General features: G+C 42.0%; 1 protein-coding gene across 6 annotated transcripts in view; it reads right to left on the reverse strand.

The window, feature by feature from the left end:
- The window catches only part of LOC125462329 (ankyrin repeat and fibronectin type-III domain-containing protein 1-like), a 753,498-nt gene that overhangs the window by 283,674 nt on the left and 455,570 nt on the right, over positions 1-14,254 (reverse strand). For all 6 annotated transcript variants that reach the window (XM_048552254.2, XM_059654042.1, XM_048552260.2 and 3 more), the window contains one exon: positions 5,896-5,936. In XM_048552254.2, coding sequence (XP_048408211.1) covers positions 5,896-5,936 — 41 coding nt within the window. The remainder of the gene's footprint in view (positions 1-5,895; positions 5,937-14,254) is intronic.

Below are 14,254 nucleotides of genomic sequence, written 5' to 3' on the forward strand. Positions count from 1 at the left end.
AAAAAAGCTGAACCCAGCAAAAGAAGAATTAAAATCATACTGAGGTTTGCACAAAATTGCATCATTTGAACAGTAGTACTCTGTTCTGACTGTAATCGCAGATTATCCCTACCGCTGAAAACCTTTCAATCCCTGGTATAACAAGAATCTATCCACCTTTACCTTAAAGATATTCAAGAGTTCTGCTTCCACCGCCTTTTCCAGAAGAGCAATCTATAGTTCCTCAATTCTGTGAGAAAAAAATTCCTGATCTGTTTTAAATGGGTGATCACATATATTTAAACAGTGACCCCCTAATTCTTGATTCATCTATAAGAGGAAATACACTCTCCACATCAAACCTGTCAAGACCCCGCAGGAGTGATAATGGGAACTGCAGATGCTGGAGAATCCAAGATAATGAAATGTGAGGCTGGATGAACACAGCAGGCCCAGCAGCATCTCAGGAGCACAAAAGTTGACGTTTCGGGCCGAGACCCTTCGGTCCAAAACGTCAGCTTTTGTGCTCCTGAGATGCTGCTGGGCCTGCTGTGTTCATCCAGCCTCACATTTCATTATCTAAGACCCCGCAGGAGCTTATTTGTTTCAATCAAGTCACCTTTTAGTCTTCCAAATTCCAACAGATTCAAGTTTGGCCTGTCCGACCTTTCCTCAAAACTCTCCCTACTCCAGTTATTCATTAGGTAATATTTCTTTGAACTTCTTTCAAAGCATTTATATCCTTCACTAAATAAGGTGTCTAATACTGTATAATACTCCCAATGTCATCTCAGCAATACTCTATACCTGAAGCATAACCTGTCTAGTTTTGTATTTAATTCCCCTGCAGTAAATGAGAATATTCTATTCCTAATTACTTGCTAGACCTGCGTTCATGTCTTTTGTGTTTCATATACTAGGATGCCCGTGTTCCTCGAGATCTCAGAGATTTGCATCTCTCAACATTTAGAAAATATACATTTTCATTCTTCTTGCCAAAATGGGCAATTTCAAATTTTTCCACACTATACTCCATTTGTCAGAGATAATGGGAACTGCAGATGCTGGAGTATACGAGATAACAAAGTGCGGAGCCGGATGAACACAGCAGGCTAAGCAGCATCTTCATGAAGGGTCTAGGCCCGAAACGTCAGCTTTTGTGCTCCTAAGATGCTGCTTGGTCTGCTGTGTTCATCCGGCTCCACACTTTGTTATCTCATACTCCATTTGTCAGATCTCTTTCTACTTATCCAATCTATATATTTTGTAGTCATTTATATCCTCTTCACAACTTACCTTCGTTATCTATGTGACATCAACAAATTTGACAACTGTATCTTCTTGTACTGTCTTTTATACAAATTGTAAACCAGTGAGATCCCAGCACCGATCCCTCTAACACACCATGTCTTTACATCTTGCCAAACTGTGCTCCTGAGATGCTGCTTGGCCTGCTGTGTTCATCCAGCTCAACACTTTGTTATCTCATCTGTGTGTACTTACTGCTTTCTATTAGCCAGTCAATCTTCTGTCAAGTCCAATTTGCAACCCCCTACATCATGAAGTTCTTTTTTTCTGAAATAATCTTTACGTGGCACCTTTTCAAATGCCTTCTGGAAATCTAAGTACCTCAATGCCCAGAGTCCAAATTAATGTAATACCGCTGGTGTTGATTTATCATTGATTTGCTACAACAACTCACAAAACTTCTTTTGTCAGCAAAGTCCAAATGCTCAACTGCAACAAATGAGATGGATAAGGGCAGCAGATACTTGGGAATACCACCATCTGCAAGATTCCCTGCAAGCCCCATACTATCCTGACTTGGAACTATATTACCTTCCTTCACTGTTGCAAGGTCAAAATTCTGGAACTCCCTTCCTGAGAGAACTGCTTGTGTCATTATACTCCAAGGTCTGCTTGTGATTCAAGAGGACATTTCACCATCACTGTCTCCAGGTCAATCAGGCATAAATGCTGGCATGGTCAGCAATACCCACAACCCGTGATGAATAGAAGAAACATTATTTGAAACCTTTTAAGTCAATAAATTCCAAAGCATTTCATAACAATTTGCAGACACTCAAAGTAGAATCTTATAGGGGCCTGTAATAACAGGCACTATTGTCGCAGAAATGGGCAAGAAATCTAACAAGATGCATCACACGTTGGGAGTAACTCGCAACATCTTTTATGCATTTGCCAAGCAGCATTGTGAGTTTTACACTAGAGAGTTGGGGTTGCCAATTATGGGGACTAGGGCTTATTAAATGTAATTAATGACACAATTCACCTTATTAATATTCAGCTATCTAAACAAGCACACCAAATAAACTACATGTCAAGAATTCTCAACAGAGAAGTCAGACAGGGTATATGGCAGTTTCAGCTTACCACTGGCTGTGAACAGTCTCCATGTTGGTCAGCACCAAAAGCAGGGGACAATCCATGGCCATCAGCTTCACACACTGCTGGTTCATGGACATTCGTACCCAGTATCTGTAAACCCTTATGATATCATGGCAACTCTGATCCATTTGCAGCTTGCTTAAGAAGCAAGGACTTGCAACTGCTACTGAAAGGCTTCTGAAAGGACACATTGCGCAGAGGATCATGCACCAGTTTATGGATTGGACCGGACTGCATCTGTGGGCTGCCCACTTGCTCTCTGAGTGTCTCTCTGCATTCTGTCATAATTTGCCTTGCCATGCCTGTTAGTGCTAAGACACTTAACCCTGAGCCAAAGGCTATCAGCATTGCCATACTGATGTGTTCCTTTTCGCAGATCTACAGACAGACTACTTGACATGAGTTTCATTGGGAATCTGTCCAGGTGTGGTCTTTATGAACAGAAAATTGAGACGTTAATCTAATAGCTACAGCACGTGCCAGCTGCCTGCACAATAAACACACTATAAGTTTATTCAACCAAATGACCTTATTGGAAACTGAATGGGGGCTAGCCCTCTTTCCAGTCAAGTGGAGGGGCATCACCTGTCAGGAATATTGGAACTCCTCAGTCATGGGCACAGATGGACACAATCCAGGGGCTTGATCCTGGTCAGTCATTAACTCGGGCAGTTTAAGGTCAATGGATCTATCTGACTACGGTGTGAGGAGTGTTCAGCAGTTAGTCTTGGTGGGCCAACACTTGCAGTCAAGGGATTTACATATTGTTAGTTTGGGAGCTGCAAACACAGCAGTCAGGGGTCTGGTCACTCATGTCTATGGACTGCTTGTTAAAGTTGGTCAGCAGTCGAGGGTGAATACAGTCTGGAGCGGGGCGGGGGGTGTGGGTGTAGTCTGCGATCATTAAAGAGGGTTCAGTGAAGGTTCTGTAGGAACAGCAGTAGGATGTCTTCCAAAAGGGGTGGGGCAGTCAGGAGTCAAGGCTGCCAAGGGAAAGTAGAGGCTTTTGTAGAGATGTGGACAAGAATTGTGACATGGGGGAAACTTGAAGTGTTTGAGGAGTTAGGCAGAACAGCATCAGAAGTTACAGTAGACTACAGAAGGGGCCACTGGCAGTGATCACCACGATGTCCTTCACAGGATTGAGTTGAGGACCAGAATAGGTATCAATAAGATGAAACATCAGGTCTCAGGGGACAGGGAAGTCATGGATGCAAATTCACTGGGGTGAGTCTCCACATGGAGGAGGGAAATGTGCTGTTGGCAAAGTGCAAGATAAAAGGGGACATGCAGGCTTAGGAGGAAGTTATTGGTAACCAGGAAGAGTACAATGGTGATGGTATCCATTGCACACTGCATTCCCTTCTATCACCTGCTGCTCTCCACTAGCAAAAAGCATCTGGAAAATGGCTGGGACAACACTCAGGGGGTGGTGTCAGTTTGAATGGCAACAGCAGCAGCAGCCACAGCTGCTGGAAACTAGGGCAGATACATGAAGCAGGCAACTGAAAAACATAGCTACACTTAATTTGCAATCATTTCATTGCCCATTTGCAATGCATGTAGAGTAAATGTACTTAGTGTCCAATGCTGGGCAAAGCTGATTTTCACCATTCCATAGGTCTTGCAAATTGAGCTCCAATAATACTCAACTAGCATCAATGACTTAAAAAGAGGCCAAATGCAATCCATTACTTGTGCAACTTCCAAGGGTGCAGTAGGGCGGGAGGTGGGGAGAGAGTGTCAACCATGTGGCATGAGCAGCACGGCTTTGTGGCTGCTGTGCCATTAATTTGTTAGTGAACAGCAATGCCAAGCTATTAATGCTTGTCCAGATGCATAGTGGCCTTCCAAAGACGGAGCAGACACAAGAGCTACTGATCTTTCAGTGGATATCTGCTGAGCGGTGAGTTGTTCCAGGAGCAGTGCATGGTAAAATAGGGATAGAATTGAATGCCAGGGTCAGCTAAAAAGTGGAGTAAGTAATGAGCTGAGTTTAGTTAGATACGTAAGAAATTTTGCTTGGCCTCACAATGGAAAATGCTCAAAAAATATAGATCCTACGTGCACTTAGCTGAAGAACGGTAAGGTTCAGCTCTCAATTTTATTATAAAATGCCACTGCAGTTCTTGCACTGACAAAATTTGGAATTATTTTGTAGCAACAGTGTTCTGAAAACAGTGATGAGATAATGATGGGTCAATTTATTTTTGGTGCTCTGGCTCACAGGTACGTTGGCAAATACACTGGGAGAACTTGCTTTTCTTCCAAAGAATCTCAGTGTTTACCTACGTCTCTAGATTAGCAGGATTTAAGCATTATCCCATCAGAAGAACAGCAGCATGGACATATAACAAGTGCTTCACTGAAGGGCTATTTCCAACACAGTGTATGCAACAGTCTGTGAGTCCATTTTAATACTTCCATCTGTGCATTCATATGAATGTATATTAATTTTTATGACTGTTTACCTGTGGCAAAAATATTGCTTTTGTTGTAAGATTCTGGGTTGTCTTGACTTTAAGCCAGTTGCCCAGCATAAATCTGGAAATAACATTAATCATTTTGGATTATGGTCATTTTCCATAGCTCATTCATTTTATGCTATTGTGAAAGGTGATCCTAGTAATAACAAATGTTCCAGGATGAACTTCATCAATTTACAAAAAAGGACAGATACACATTTTTTAAAATGTTTCAGCATGAACGAATACAGTCTCATGTAAGGGAGCAACTTTGACCCACAACTTGGTGGATTGGGAGCTTAACATTGTGTCTAAAGGAACCAATGGTTTTGAAAGTTAGCATATTCGCACAAAGGTAATTCTGACTATCAGGCCAATGTTGTTACTAGTTCTTCATCTCAGCTAATTTACCTGACTTTCTGCCCTACTTCTTTGTATATTCTTTGTAAACAAATATTCAATTTATTTTTGAACCATACTCATTGTCTCTGCCTCAATCTAGGATCATCTGAGGAACGAGAAAATATCAAACAGTAACCTGGCATCCTCTTAAACAGGTTGATGGTCAAACACTGCATAAACTCTGTGTCAAATAAATCCCCTGTCCTATCCTTCTTCTCAACCCATTATTTCCAATTTAAAATCATGCAGCACAAGGCATTTAACAAACTGATACATGTAAAGTCATCTTCACATGTAAAGAATGCTGTCATGCAAGTAGGCATAAGTTTAGTTTTACAAACAATTGAAAGCTACACATTTTCTGTTCCATTTTCATGATCAGATTGCGAGGTGGTCTATTTCCAAATGAGAATTAGTGATCAACTCTATTCATAGTGATGTCTAGTGCCACAACACACTACACAGAACTGTGCATGTGTCTACAGAACCATGTAATCAAAATATTTCATGTTGCACCACAACCCACAAAAGTATAGAAATCCTGTGAAATGTAGAAACCATCACAAATAAAGTGCTCTGGATTTTCATGTCTGTTCAAAGGTTAAGATCGCTCAGTATTACTTCTTTTGCATTTTCCTACCTTTTCTGAAGTGAATCTTTCTTGTCTGCTGACCCCAAACTCTGAAAGACAAAAGAAGAACCCTTGTCACACACATTGGATTGCTGGCATTACCCAGTCCATGATAAACTCGCATATATGTGTGGGGAGGATGGTCAAATTATGTACAGGTGGGAACTCACATCTGCAGGTCATTCTATCCACCCAACTTTTAAACATGAAGCCCACACCAATCGCAGAATCAGTATCTTTAGCAGACAGATTAGCAATGTTTCTAAACAACATCCTAAGGATCTAGCTTCTCACAGCATAAACTCTAATAATTGTACAACTTTCTGAACTTGGACAAAAATAAGTTAAGCAGCAATTAATTGCAATTGTTGCTGATATTCGTAGTATTGCCATATACTGAAAGCATATTTCGCTGGACATGGATTATCATGCTAAGCTATTCTGATAAGTTATGGCTATCACATTAATTCATTATTCTTGTTTAATAGTGATGACAAGATAACTGTGTCTTTACCTGATTATGAACTCAAGGACATTAGTTCCTACATAGCATTTCCTTGTTTCAATTCTCCACGCTGTCAGTATCCCCTGTATGAGAATATGTTATGATCTGGCTTGATACACCATAATATTTCATGAATATGATTCATGTGAGAACCAAGGGTAAGAATATAAGTGGTAGAACTCTAGATTTGTGTTGAAACACACCATAAAATCTTTGTACGCATACTTGAACAAAACAAGCATCAGCAATAATGACTAAATGGATATAGTGAACGGGCAAGATAGTTATCTTAAAGCATCTACACAATATATACAACTGAGATGTCAACATTCAGGATTAACATGAGGTAAATATAAGTAAACAGACAAGCTGCGGTTGGTCACCCCACAGACTGCACTTTAAATGTCTGACTTCATCAAGACATCTTGATATTCGTGACACTGGGCTGAAGATAAAAAAATACTGGCAGGTTTCACGAAGGGTTTTTCTCTGTGAGTCCAAAAGAGTTTTCTTACTCTATTTTCCCAAAATGGTCTCATGATCTCTGTACCATGGCAGCTTGGTGCCTCACTCATCCTATTCTACCACAGGTGGAGGCTGTTATTGAAATCTCCTGGGATTCCTCCTGGCATTGATGTCACCTTTAAAGCCCATCAAGCACTGGAAGCTCGAGTTGTAGAGAATGCTTTGACTATCTGCTCTAGACCTGTCTGACAGAAGGTAAGTGACATATTGCTTGACCAATAGGGCCATGGAGATCGTGCTAGATGGTGGGTTTATGCAGCCGTTGCCCATGGAGTATGTCTTGCGATGCTGAACACTGATGTAGGTTTGGAGGAACAAGTGGCACACTGGAATCATCAGGTTACTGCTCCGAGCTTCATATCAGGAATTGTCATCATCAAGTTTCTATCCAGCAAGTAGGAGAATGGGAGACAGTATATTGATGTGGTGAGATAATGTAACAAACCACAGTGAACTTTAAAGAAACTCAGCAAGTCTGGTAACATCTGTGGTGAGAGAAACATTTTCAGTCTGATATGACGTTTCTTTGATGAATCTGCACATCTTACGGATGATGCCAGATCTTTTAAGTTTCTCCAGCATTTTCTGTTTGTTTCAGATTTCCAACATCTGCAGTATTTTGCTTTCAGATGAGTCTTGGATGTTAACATGTGCCAATGCAAGCAAACAGGCGCCTCGCCTCTCACTAGTGAGAAGCTCAACTTGTTGTTCCACACTTAGTTGGAAAATTGAAGTCTTAGCTCTCCACAGTGGAAAGTTCTTCAAGGCTGATCTCACGTGATTCCCCAAACTTCCGCACCAATGTCCATGTCATTTGAGGTCTGGGAAGATTCGGTCAACTACAAAATCTCATTAAACCTTGGTGTCTTTTGCAAGGAATTCTACTTCTTCACTTTAAAAATATGACTTTGGAACTCCCTGGCTTTAACCTTGGAAAACAAAACTTTAAAATGGACTGGACCTCAAGGTGCTTCAGTTGCATTTATTTCAATTTCTACTGTTAAACTTTAATTTCTAAATCTAAAAATGATATGCGAAAAGACATTAAATATGAAATAGAAGTTTGCAACAATACAAAAACTCCTGTTGAAAGCCTTCTTCAATACAATTGTATCAAACATGTCAAAGATGATAGATTGTTATAAGATGTACATACAGACATCATTTACCATAATAATACTGCTACTCTAACTTTGAGAAACTAAACTGGATAGCTCTGAAATCAAACTTGATTATTATGACACATGACTGCCCCACGTCCATTCAAAAATGTTCAGGCAGTATGCAAACTTCATGCTAACTGCTAATTATAATGACCATAGTGTGAACCCTGTGGGTGGCAGTGCACTGCATCAGGGCATCCAAGCTTAATCTAGAGTTTAAAGCTATCTTTTACTACTTAAGGATAGTTTGTAGCTTTTAAAGACAAAGTGCATTTTGGCTGCCGGCTGAAAATGCTTTAAGGGTGAAACATCTACAAGACACAAAATAAATTATGCAACCAGCTAGAGAGCTTGTCCCCAGGCTTTCAGATACCACACCAGAAGCCTAGATGCAAGAAATGGACAGCAACGAAGAGATTTAGTTCCTTCAAGAAGCTAGGAGGTCCTCTAGATAATTACTGAGAATACATAAGGAGCAGATAACCACAGGTATCAAAGCCAGCAATCTAGCACAGGGGACCTGGATGCAGAGTGAAAAACATTTAATCATCACCTATGAGCATAGAAAATTTCATTCTAATCTCAATTTCCAATCTTGGTCAGTAATTCTATATTTTAAGAGCATGAGTATTTTCTCAAAAGAAATGCCTCTCACACCTTTTCGGGTAGTGACACTGAGATCATTATCAATCTCTAGGTGACAAGACTTACCCCCCATCTCACTTCTAATCTTTTCATATCCCCTTATTATTGACATCTCAGCAAAAATAAATTAGGCCTTTCTATCCAAACTTGTTAGGTCTGTCAGAAATTTCTAACTCAATTAAATCTATAATTCAATCAAATTTTCCTTCAGTTCCAAAGTAAATAAACCCCATCTATCAAATCGCGTTCTCTCTGATAAAATTTTCTATTCTTGAACAGCCTTACAATTCCACACTGTATCCTTTCTATTGGATTCAGACCCTTTCTAATACGGAGAAAACAACTGTTTACAGTACTCTAGCTGTGACCTAAGTAATGTTTAACACTGTTCCAGCACAAACACTGAGCTCTTATATTCTCTGCCTCAAATGAGAAATTAAATTTCCTAATTATGTAGCTGTCTGTGTTGCTACGCTCAGGGATTTGTAGACATGCACAAAAGGTCATTGTGTTGCTATATACTTTTCAGTGTTCGAGCATTTATTGTGCATTACTTCACATTGTTTGCCTTCTCCAAATGCATTAGCTTACATTTTTATAGATTGAATTCCATTGGTCACAATTTTGACCACCTGACAAGTGCACGGATCTCTTTTTACAGTATCTAGTTTACTTCCTTATCATCAACCACATTTAAAATTTTGGCATCAGCTCCAAAGCTCTTGATTATGATCACGACATTCAAGTTTAAGTCACTGACATACAACCCCATATGTTGCTCCATTCACCACACCAGATTCACATTTTCATTGGGCATATCTATCAATACCAACTCATTTTCCAACTCATGTGTTTCACCTCGCTCTCACGGTGATAGCACTGCTGGAAACTGAGCACACATCTGTAAACATGTATACATAGCCAAATGATCAACTGTGGCTGGCAAATTACCCAAGTGACAAACTTTTCATCTTTTTGTAGGCCAGGATGGTCAGAAAAGCAGCTATGGGGCAGGTGGCAGGCATGACTGCATTGACCAAATTGCACTGCATTCAGGACACAGTGCAAGAAACAATTGCAGCAAACATCACTCAGTATGTGGGAAATAATACCCCCGAAACCATAAAGGATGATGATATATTCCTGTCCAATGCATCTTCTCAAATCCCACTGCATCCTCATCCCACAATGTTATAATATATAACCCATGGATGTTATAATCATGCATCTCTTGCTTTCTTTACCCAACCCTTACTTTCTGCATTTTTAGGGAAAAATGGAACATAGCCAATGAATGTAGGCCACAAGATGGAAGTTTGGAGCACAGATTCAAAGTTCAGATTCATTCTACCTGTGATGGAAATCCTCCAAGATGGTATTGCCACTGTGGAAAATGAATTGTAATTCACACTCATTTAAATGTGGCTGAACAAAATTCAATGTAATGGTTCTGAATTCATTGAGCAAGGGTCATTGTAGTCTTCTCCCTGACTGCGTAAAATAGGTAACACCTACAGAAGGTCTCAGATTGACCTGTGGAAACCTGCCACAACAAAGTTGCCCTTTGTATGCTTTCAATTATGGGAACAAAGAAGCCTATTGCCATAGTTAGGTGGGAATGGGGAATCTAATTGAGGGGCATGAACCAATGCGTTGGCTGAGGAGTAGATTTTAGTTGTTGCTTCTCGGTGAAACAAGCAAAGGTGCAGCGCTACAACACCAAGGAAGGTTAACAAGACCAATGGTGTTTAGGAGTATTTCTTCCAAGGCAACGCACAATTACTGGGGATATCAGAAGGCATGCAATGGGTCTATCAATTTTGCCTTAAACATGATAACAAGAGGAGGAGTAGTACAGATGGAGCAAAGAACAATTGTTGGTGCCATGAGGGCTGATTCCAAGCTAGGTGAGCCAGAGAAGACACCAAGTAGACTAGCTTTAGGAAACTGTGCCAAGACAAGACAACTGTGGCTCAGTATTTCAGATTCATATGCGCTATCTTCAGGTGTCAGTGCACCAGTGGCAACGAAGACTTTAATCGTCAAGAGAGGTCTTGAACACTTAGATAAGCCTCATTCCTCATCTGATAGGGAGGATGCGGAGCACGAAGAAGAGCACAATGATGAGGCCTCTGTACTGGAAACAAAAATAATAGATGCACAAGAGAACTCAGAAAACCCCTGTTCATGCTTCCTCCTACAACTTTGATGCACTTGGAAAGCCTGCTTAATAAAATCTCATGACATTTGCTTCCGTTTACTACTCATCTTCACCGAGCACTTAGCCTCTCCGCACACTGTTATAATTAAGTAAATCAGGAGATTTTGCCTGCTCCTACACTGGCATTTAACTGAGGATGCATAGCTACATCTTCCATCTGGCCAACATAATTTACTCCATCATCTACTAACATTTCAAAATGTTACAGTAATTTATTGAAATAATATTATCAATCCTTAACACAAGAAGGAAAATTCTTAACATCCATATATCCCCAGTGTTTTTTTTGAGGTATTTCAGCCCCCTATCACCTTGCTATTTCTGCATGGAGACCGTGGCTAACCTGATGCTATACATATTAGCACATAGCACCAGCATCCATTAACTGATTTGCCAGAATTAGCTCTCGAATAAAAATGCCAATCATCCAGACGCATCGATGAATCTTCAGGAAATTGGTGCTGGCACACCCCAATGCTTGGGTTGATCTGGTCAATCTCTCCCCACATAGCAAGCAATGCTAATTGTAATCACTATGAATAAGTATTAAGCAGGATGCACCCTGGCAGTGCAGAGGAGATAACTGGGTCTTCGGTGACGGTGCACTATGGGCATTGATGAATGCCACAGCAACTGACCTCTGATGCTATTTCCATCCAAGATCCCTTGCTCAGGGGGAAAAAGTCATTTTTGCCATTTCTAGGGTACAGCGCCTCCTTCTTTTCCATGCAGCCAGGAGAAGAATCTGTAGGGAAGCATCACTTAGCTAGGCAGCATCCCAAGATCTTCCCACTTTCTTGTTAGCGACAGCTTCGGGTCCCCTCTGTGGATTATCTGTTGAGCCTGAAGAAGTCAGATGGGTTCAGGGGATTCCAGTTTGATCAGATGTGTTGAGTCTTCGATACAGCCGGTCGCGCGCGCGTGTGTGTGTGTGTGTCTGTGGGGGGGGGGGGGGTGGGATGGTGGTGGGAGGCGACGTTACAACTGTTGCTCCAGCGAATCCCACACGTTAAGGTGTGCATACAGGTCTGGTAGCCCTGAAAAGATGCTGCCAACACTTACCTTTCTGCTAGGATCCACTACACTCAGTACCTCATTGCCCACCTCGTGAGGGGCTGAATGGGCATTGCACTCCTTGAAGTTGACTGATTCACCACAGTGTGATTGTCGTCAGCCTGGCACATCCCTGACATTTTTTCCATTTGGTGACAGCACCCTTCTGGGTCCTATGCTGTAGGCATTAAGTTCAATTCATGCTTTAAGAAACCTAAGAATCGCCCCCAGCCCAACTAATGGAGCAGAAGACTGGAAGGTATACTTTGACTCAATGAACTGTCACAACCACAAGCTCAGGTTCCAGAACCTCACTTACTGAAAAGAGAGGCAAAGAGACAGAACTTGCACTTGGTGAGTCACTGTGAGAAAGGATATTACAAATCAGAGTGCGGATTACTGTGCAGCTGCCCCAAGGAAGCGGCATTTCATAAGGAGCGTGAACCTGCTGTTTTCTCTCAGGTTGATGTCATGCATGCTACCACTACTGCTACTCTGACAGTGCCCTTCCAGTTTCCTGCGCATGGCTTACACAGTAACTGTATGTCCAGTCACCAGCAAAGTACTATGAATGGTGGAAGTCTGGAATAAAAAGAATAATGCTAGAAATACTGAGCAATGCTGGCAGCATCTGTGAAGAGAGAAAAAACAAAGTTAATGTTTCAAGCTGAAGATGAAAGGTCACACTAACTGTTTTCTCTCTCCACAACGATAGACACAACTGAGAATTTCCAGCATTTTCTGTTTCTGTAACAGCACATTACTCCTGTGGCAGGCCTAACACTTTCAACACATCCTGCCTTTCAGATATAGAACCTGCAAAGCCACTTCTATCTAGTCCATGGCACCCTGCACAATGATGAAGACTTCTATTTCAGTAAAGTCATCTGCACATTCCTGTTTCTCTCTGTTTAGAAGACAGTGAGGTCCCTTTCTGAGTGTACAGAGCCTCTGCCACCTCCTGCATGCAATAATTGATAGCAAACTGAGAGTTGTTTGCTACATTCCCTGTTCCAGCCAGAAAGATGCATTTAAAATAAGATTCAGTATTATGTTCTTTTTCATAGCCATTGGCAGCACCCAGCTTTAAGGTTGTATGTCTGCTTCCCATCGGTGGCAGAGTTCTTTGACCATTTTAAGTGCACCCAACTCCAGCTCCTTGAAAACCGCATTAGGGAACTGGAGCTGGAGCTGGATGAACTTCGGATCATTCGGGAGGCAGAGGGGGTTATTGAGAGGAGTTACAGGGAGGTAGTCACTCCTCAAGTACAGGAAAAAGGCAGATGGGTTACGGTCAGGGGACGGAAAAGGAACCGGCAGGCAATGCAGGGATCCCCTGTGGCCATTCCCCTCAACAATAAGTATACCGTTTTAGATACTGTTGGGGGTGACGACTTACCAGGGGAAAGCAGTGGGGCACAGGTCTCTGGCACAGAGTCTGTCCCTGCTGCTCAGAAGGGAAGGGGGGAGAGGAGCAGAGCATTAGTCATTGGGGACTCCATAGTTAGGGGGACAGATAGGAGGTTCTGTGGGGACGAGAGAGACTCACGGTTGGTGTGTTGCCTCCCAGGTGCCAGGGTGCATGATGTCTCTGATAGTGTTTTTGGGATTCTTAAGGGGGAGGTGGAGCAGCCCCAAGTCGTGGTCCACATTGGCACCAACGACATAGGTAGGAAGAGAGACAGGGATTTAAGGCAGAAATTCAGGGAGCTAGGATGGAAGCTGAGAGCTAGGACGAACAGAGTTGTTGTCTCTGGTTTGTTGCCCGTGCCACGTGCTAGTGAGGTGAGGAATAAGGAGAGAGAGGAGTTGAACACATGGCTACAGGGATGGTGCAGGAGGGAGAGTTTTGGACTCTTGGATAATTGGGGCTCTTTCTGGGGTAGGTGGGACCTCTACAAGCAAGATGGTCTTCACCTGAACCAGAGGGGTACCGATATCCTGGGGAGGAAATTTGCTAAGGCTGTTTGGGTGGGTTTAAACTAATTCAGCAGGGGGATGGGCACCAAAATTGTAGTTTGACTATAGAAAAGGTTGAGAGTAGGGTGGTCCGAAATAAAGTTTCAGGGAAGCAAGATGGCACCGGCAAGCAAGAAGTTGATTTGAAGTGTGTCTACTTCAATGCCAGGAGTGTCTGGAATAAGGTGGGTGAACTTGAAACCTGGGACTTCAATGTTGTGGCCATTTCGGAGACACGGATAGAGCAGGGACAGGAATGGTTGTTGCAGATTCCGGGATTTAGATGTTTCAGTAAGA

The sequence above is a fragment of the Stegostoma tigrinum genome, chromosome 23 (assembly GCF_030684315.1).
Source record: "Stegostoma tigrinum isolate sSteTig4 chromosome 23, sSteTig4.hap1, whole genome shotgun sequence".
NCBI classification, from domain to species: domain Eukaryota; kingdom Metazoa; phylum Chordata; class Chondrichthyes; order Orectolobiformes; family Stegostomatidae; genus Stegostoma; species Stegostoma tigrinum.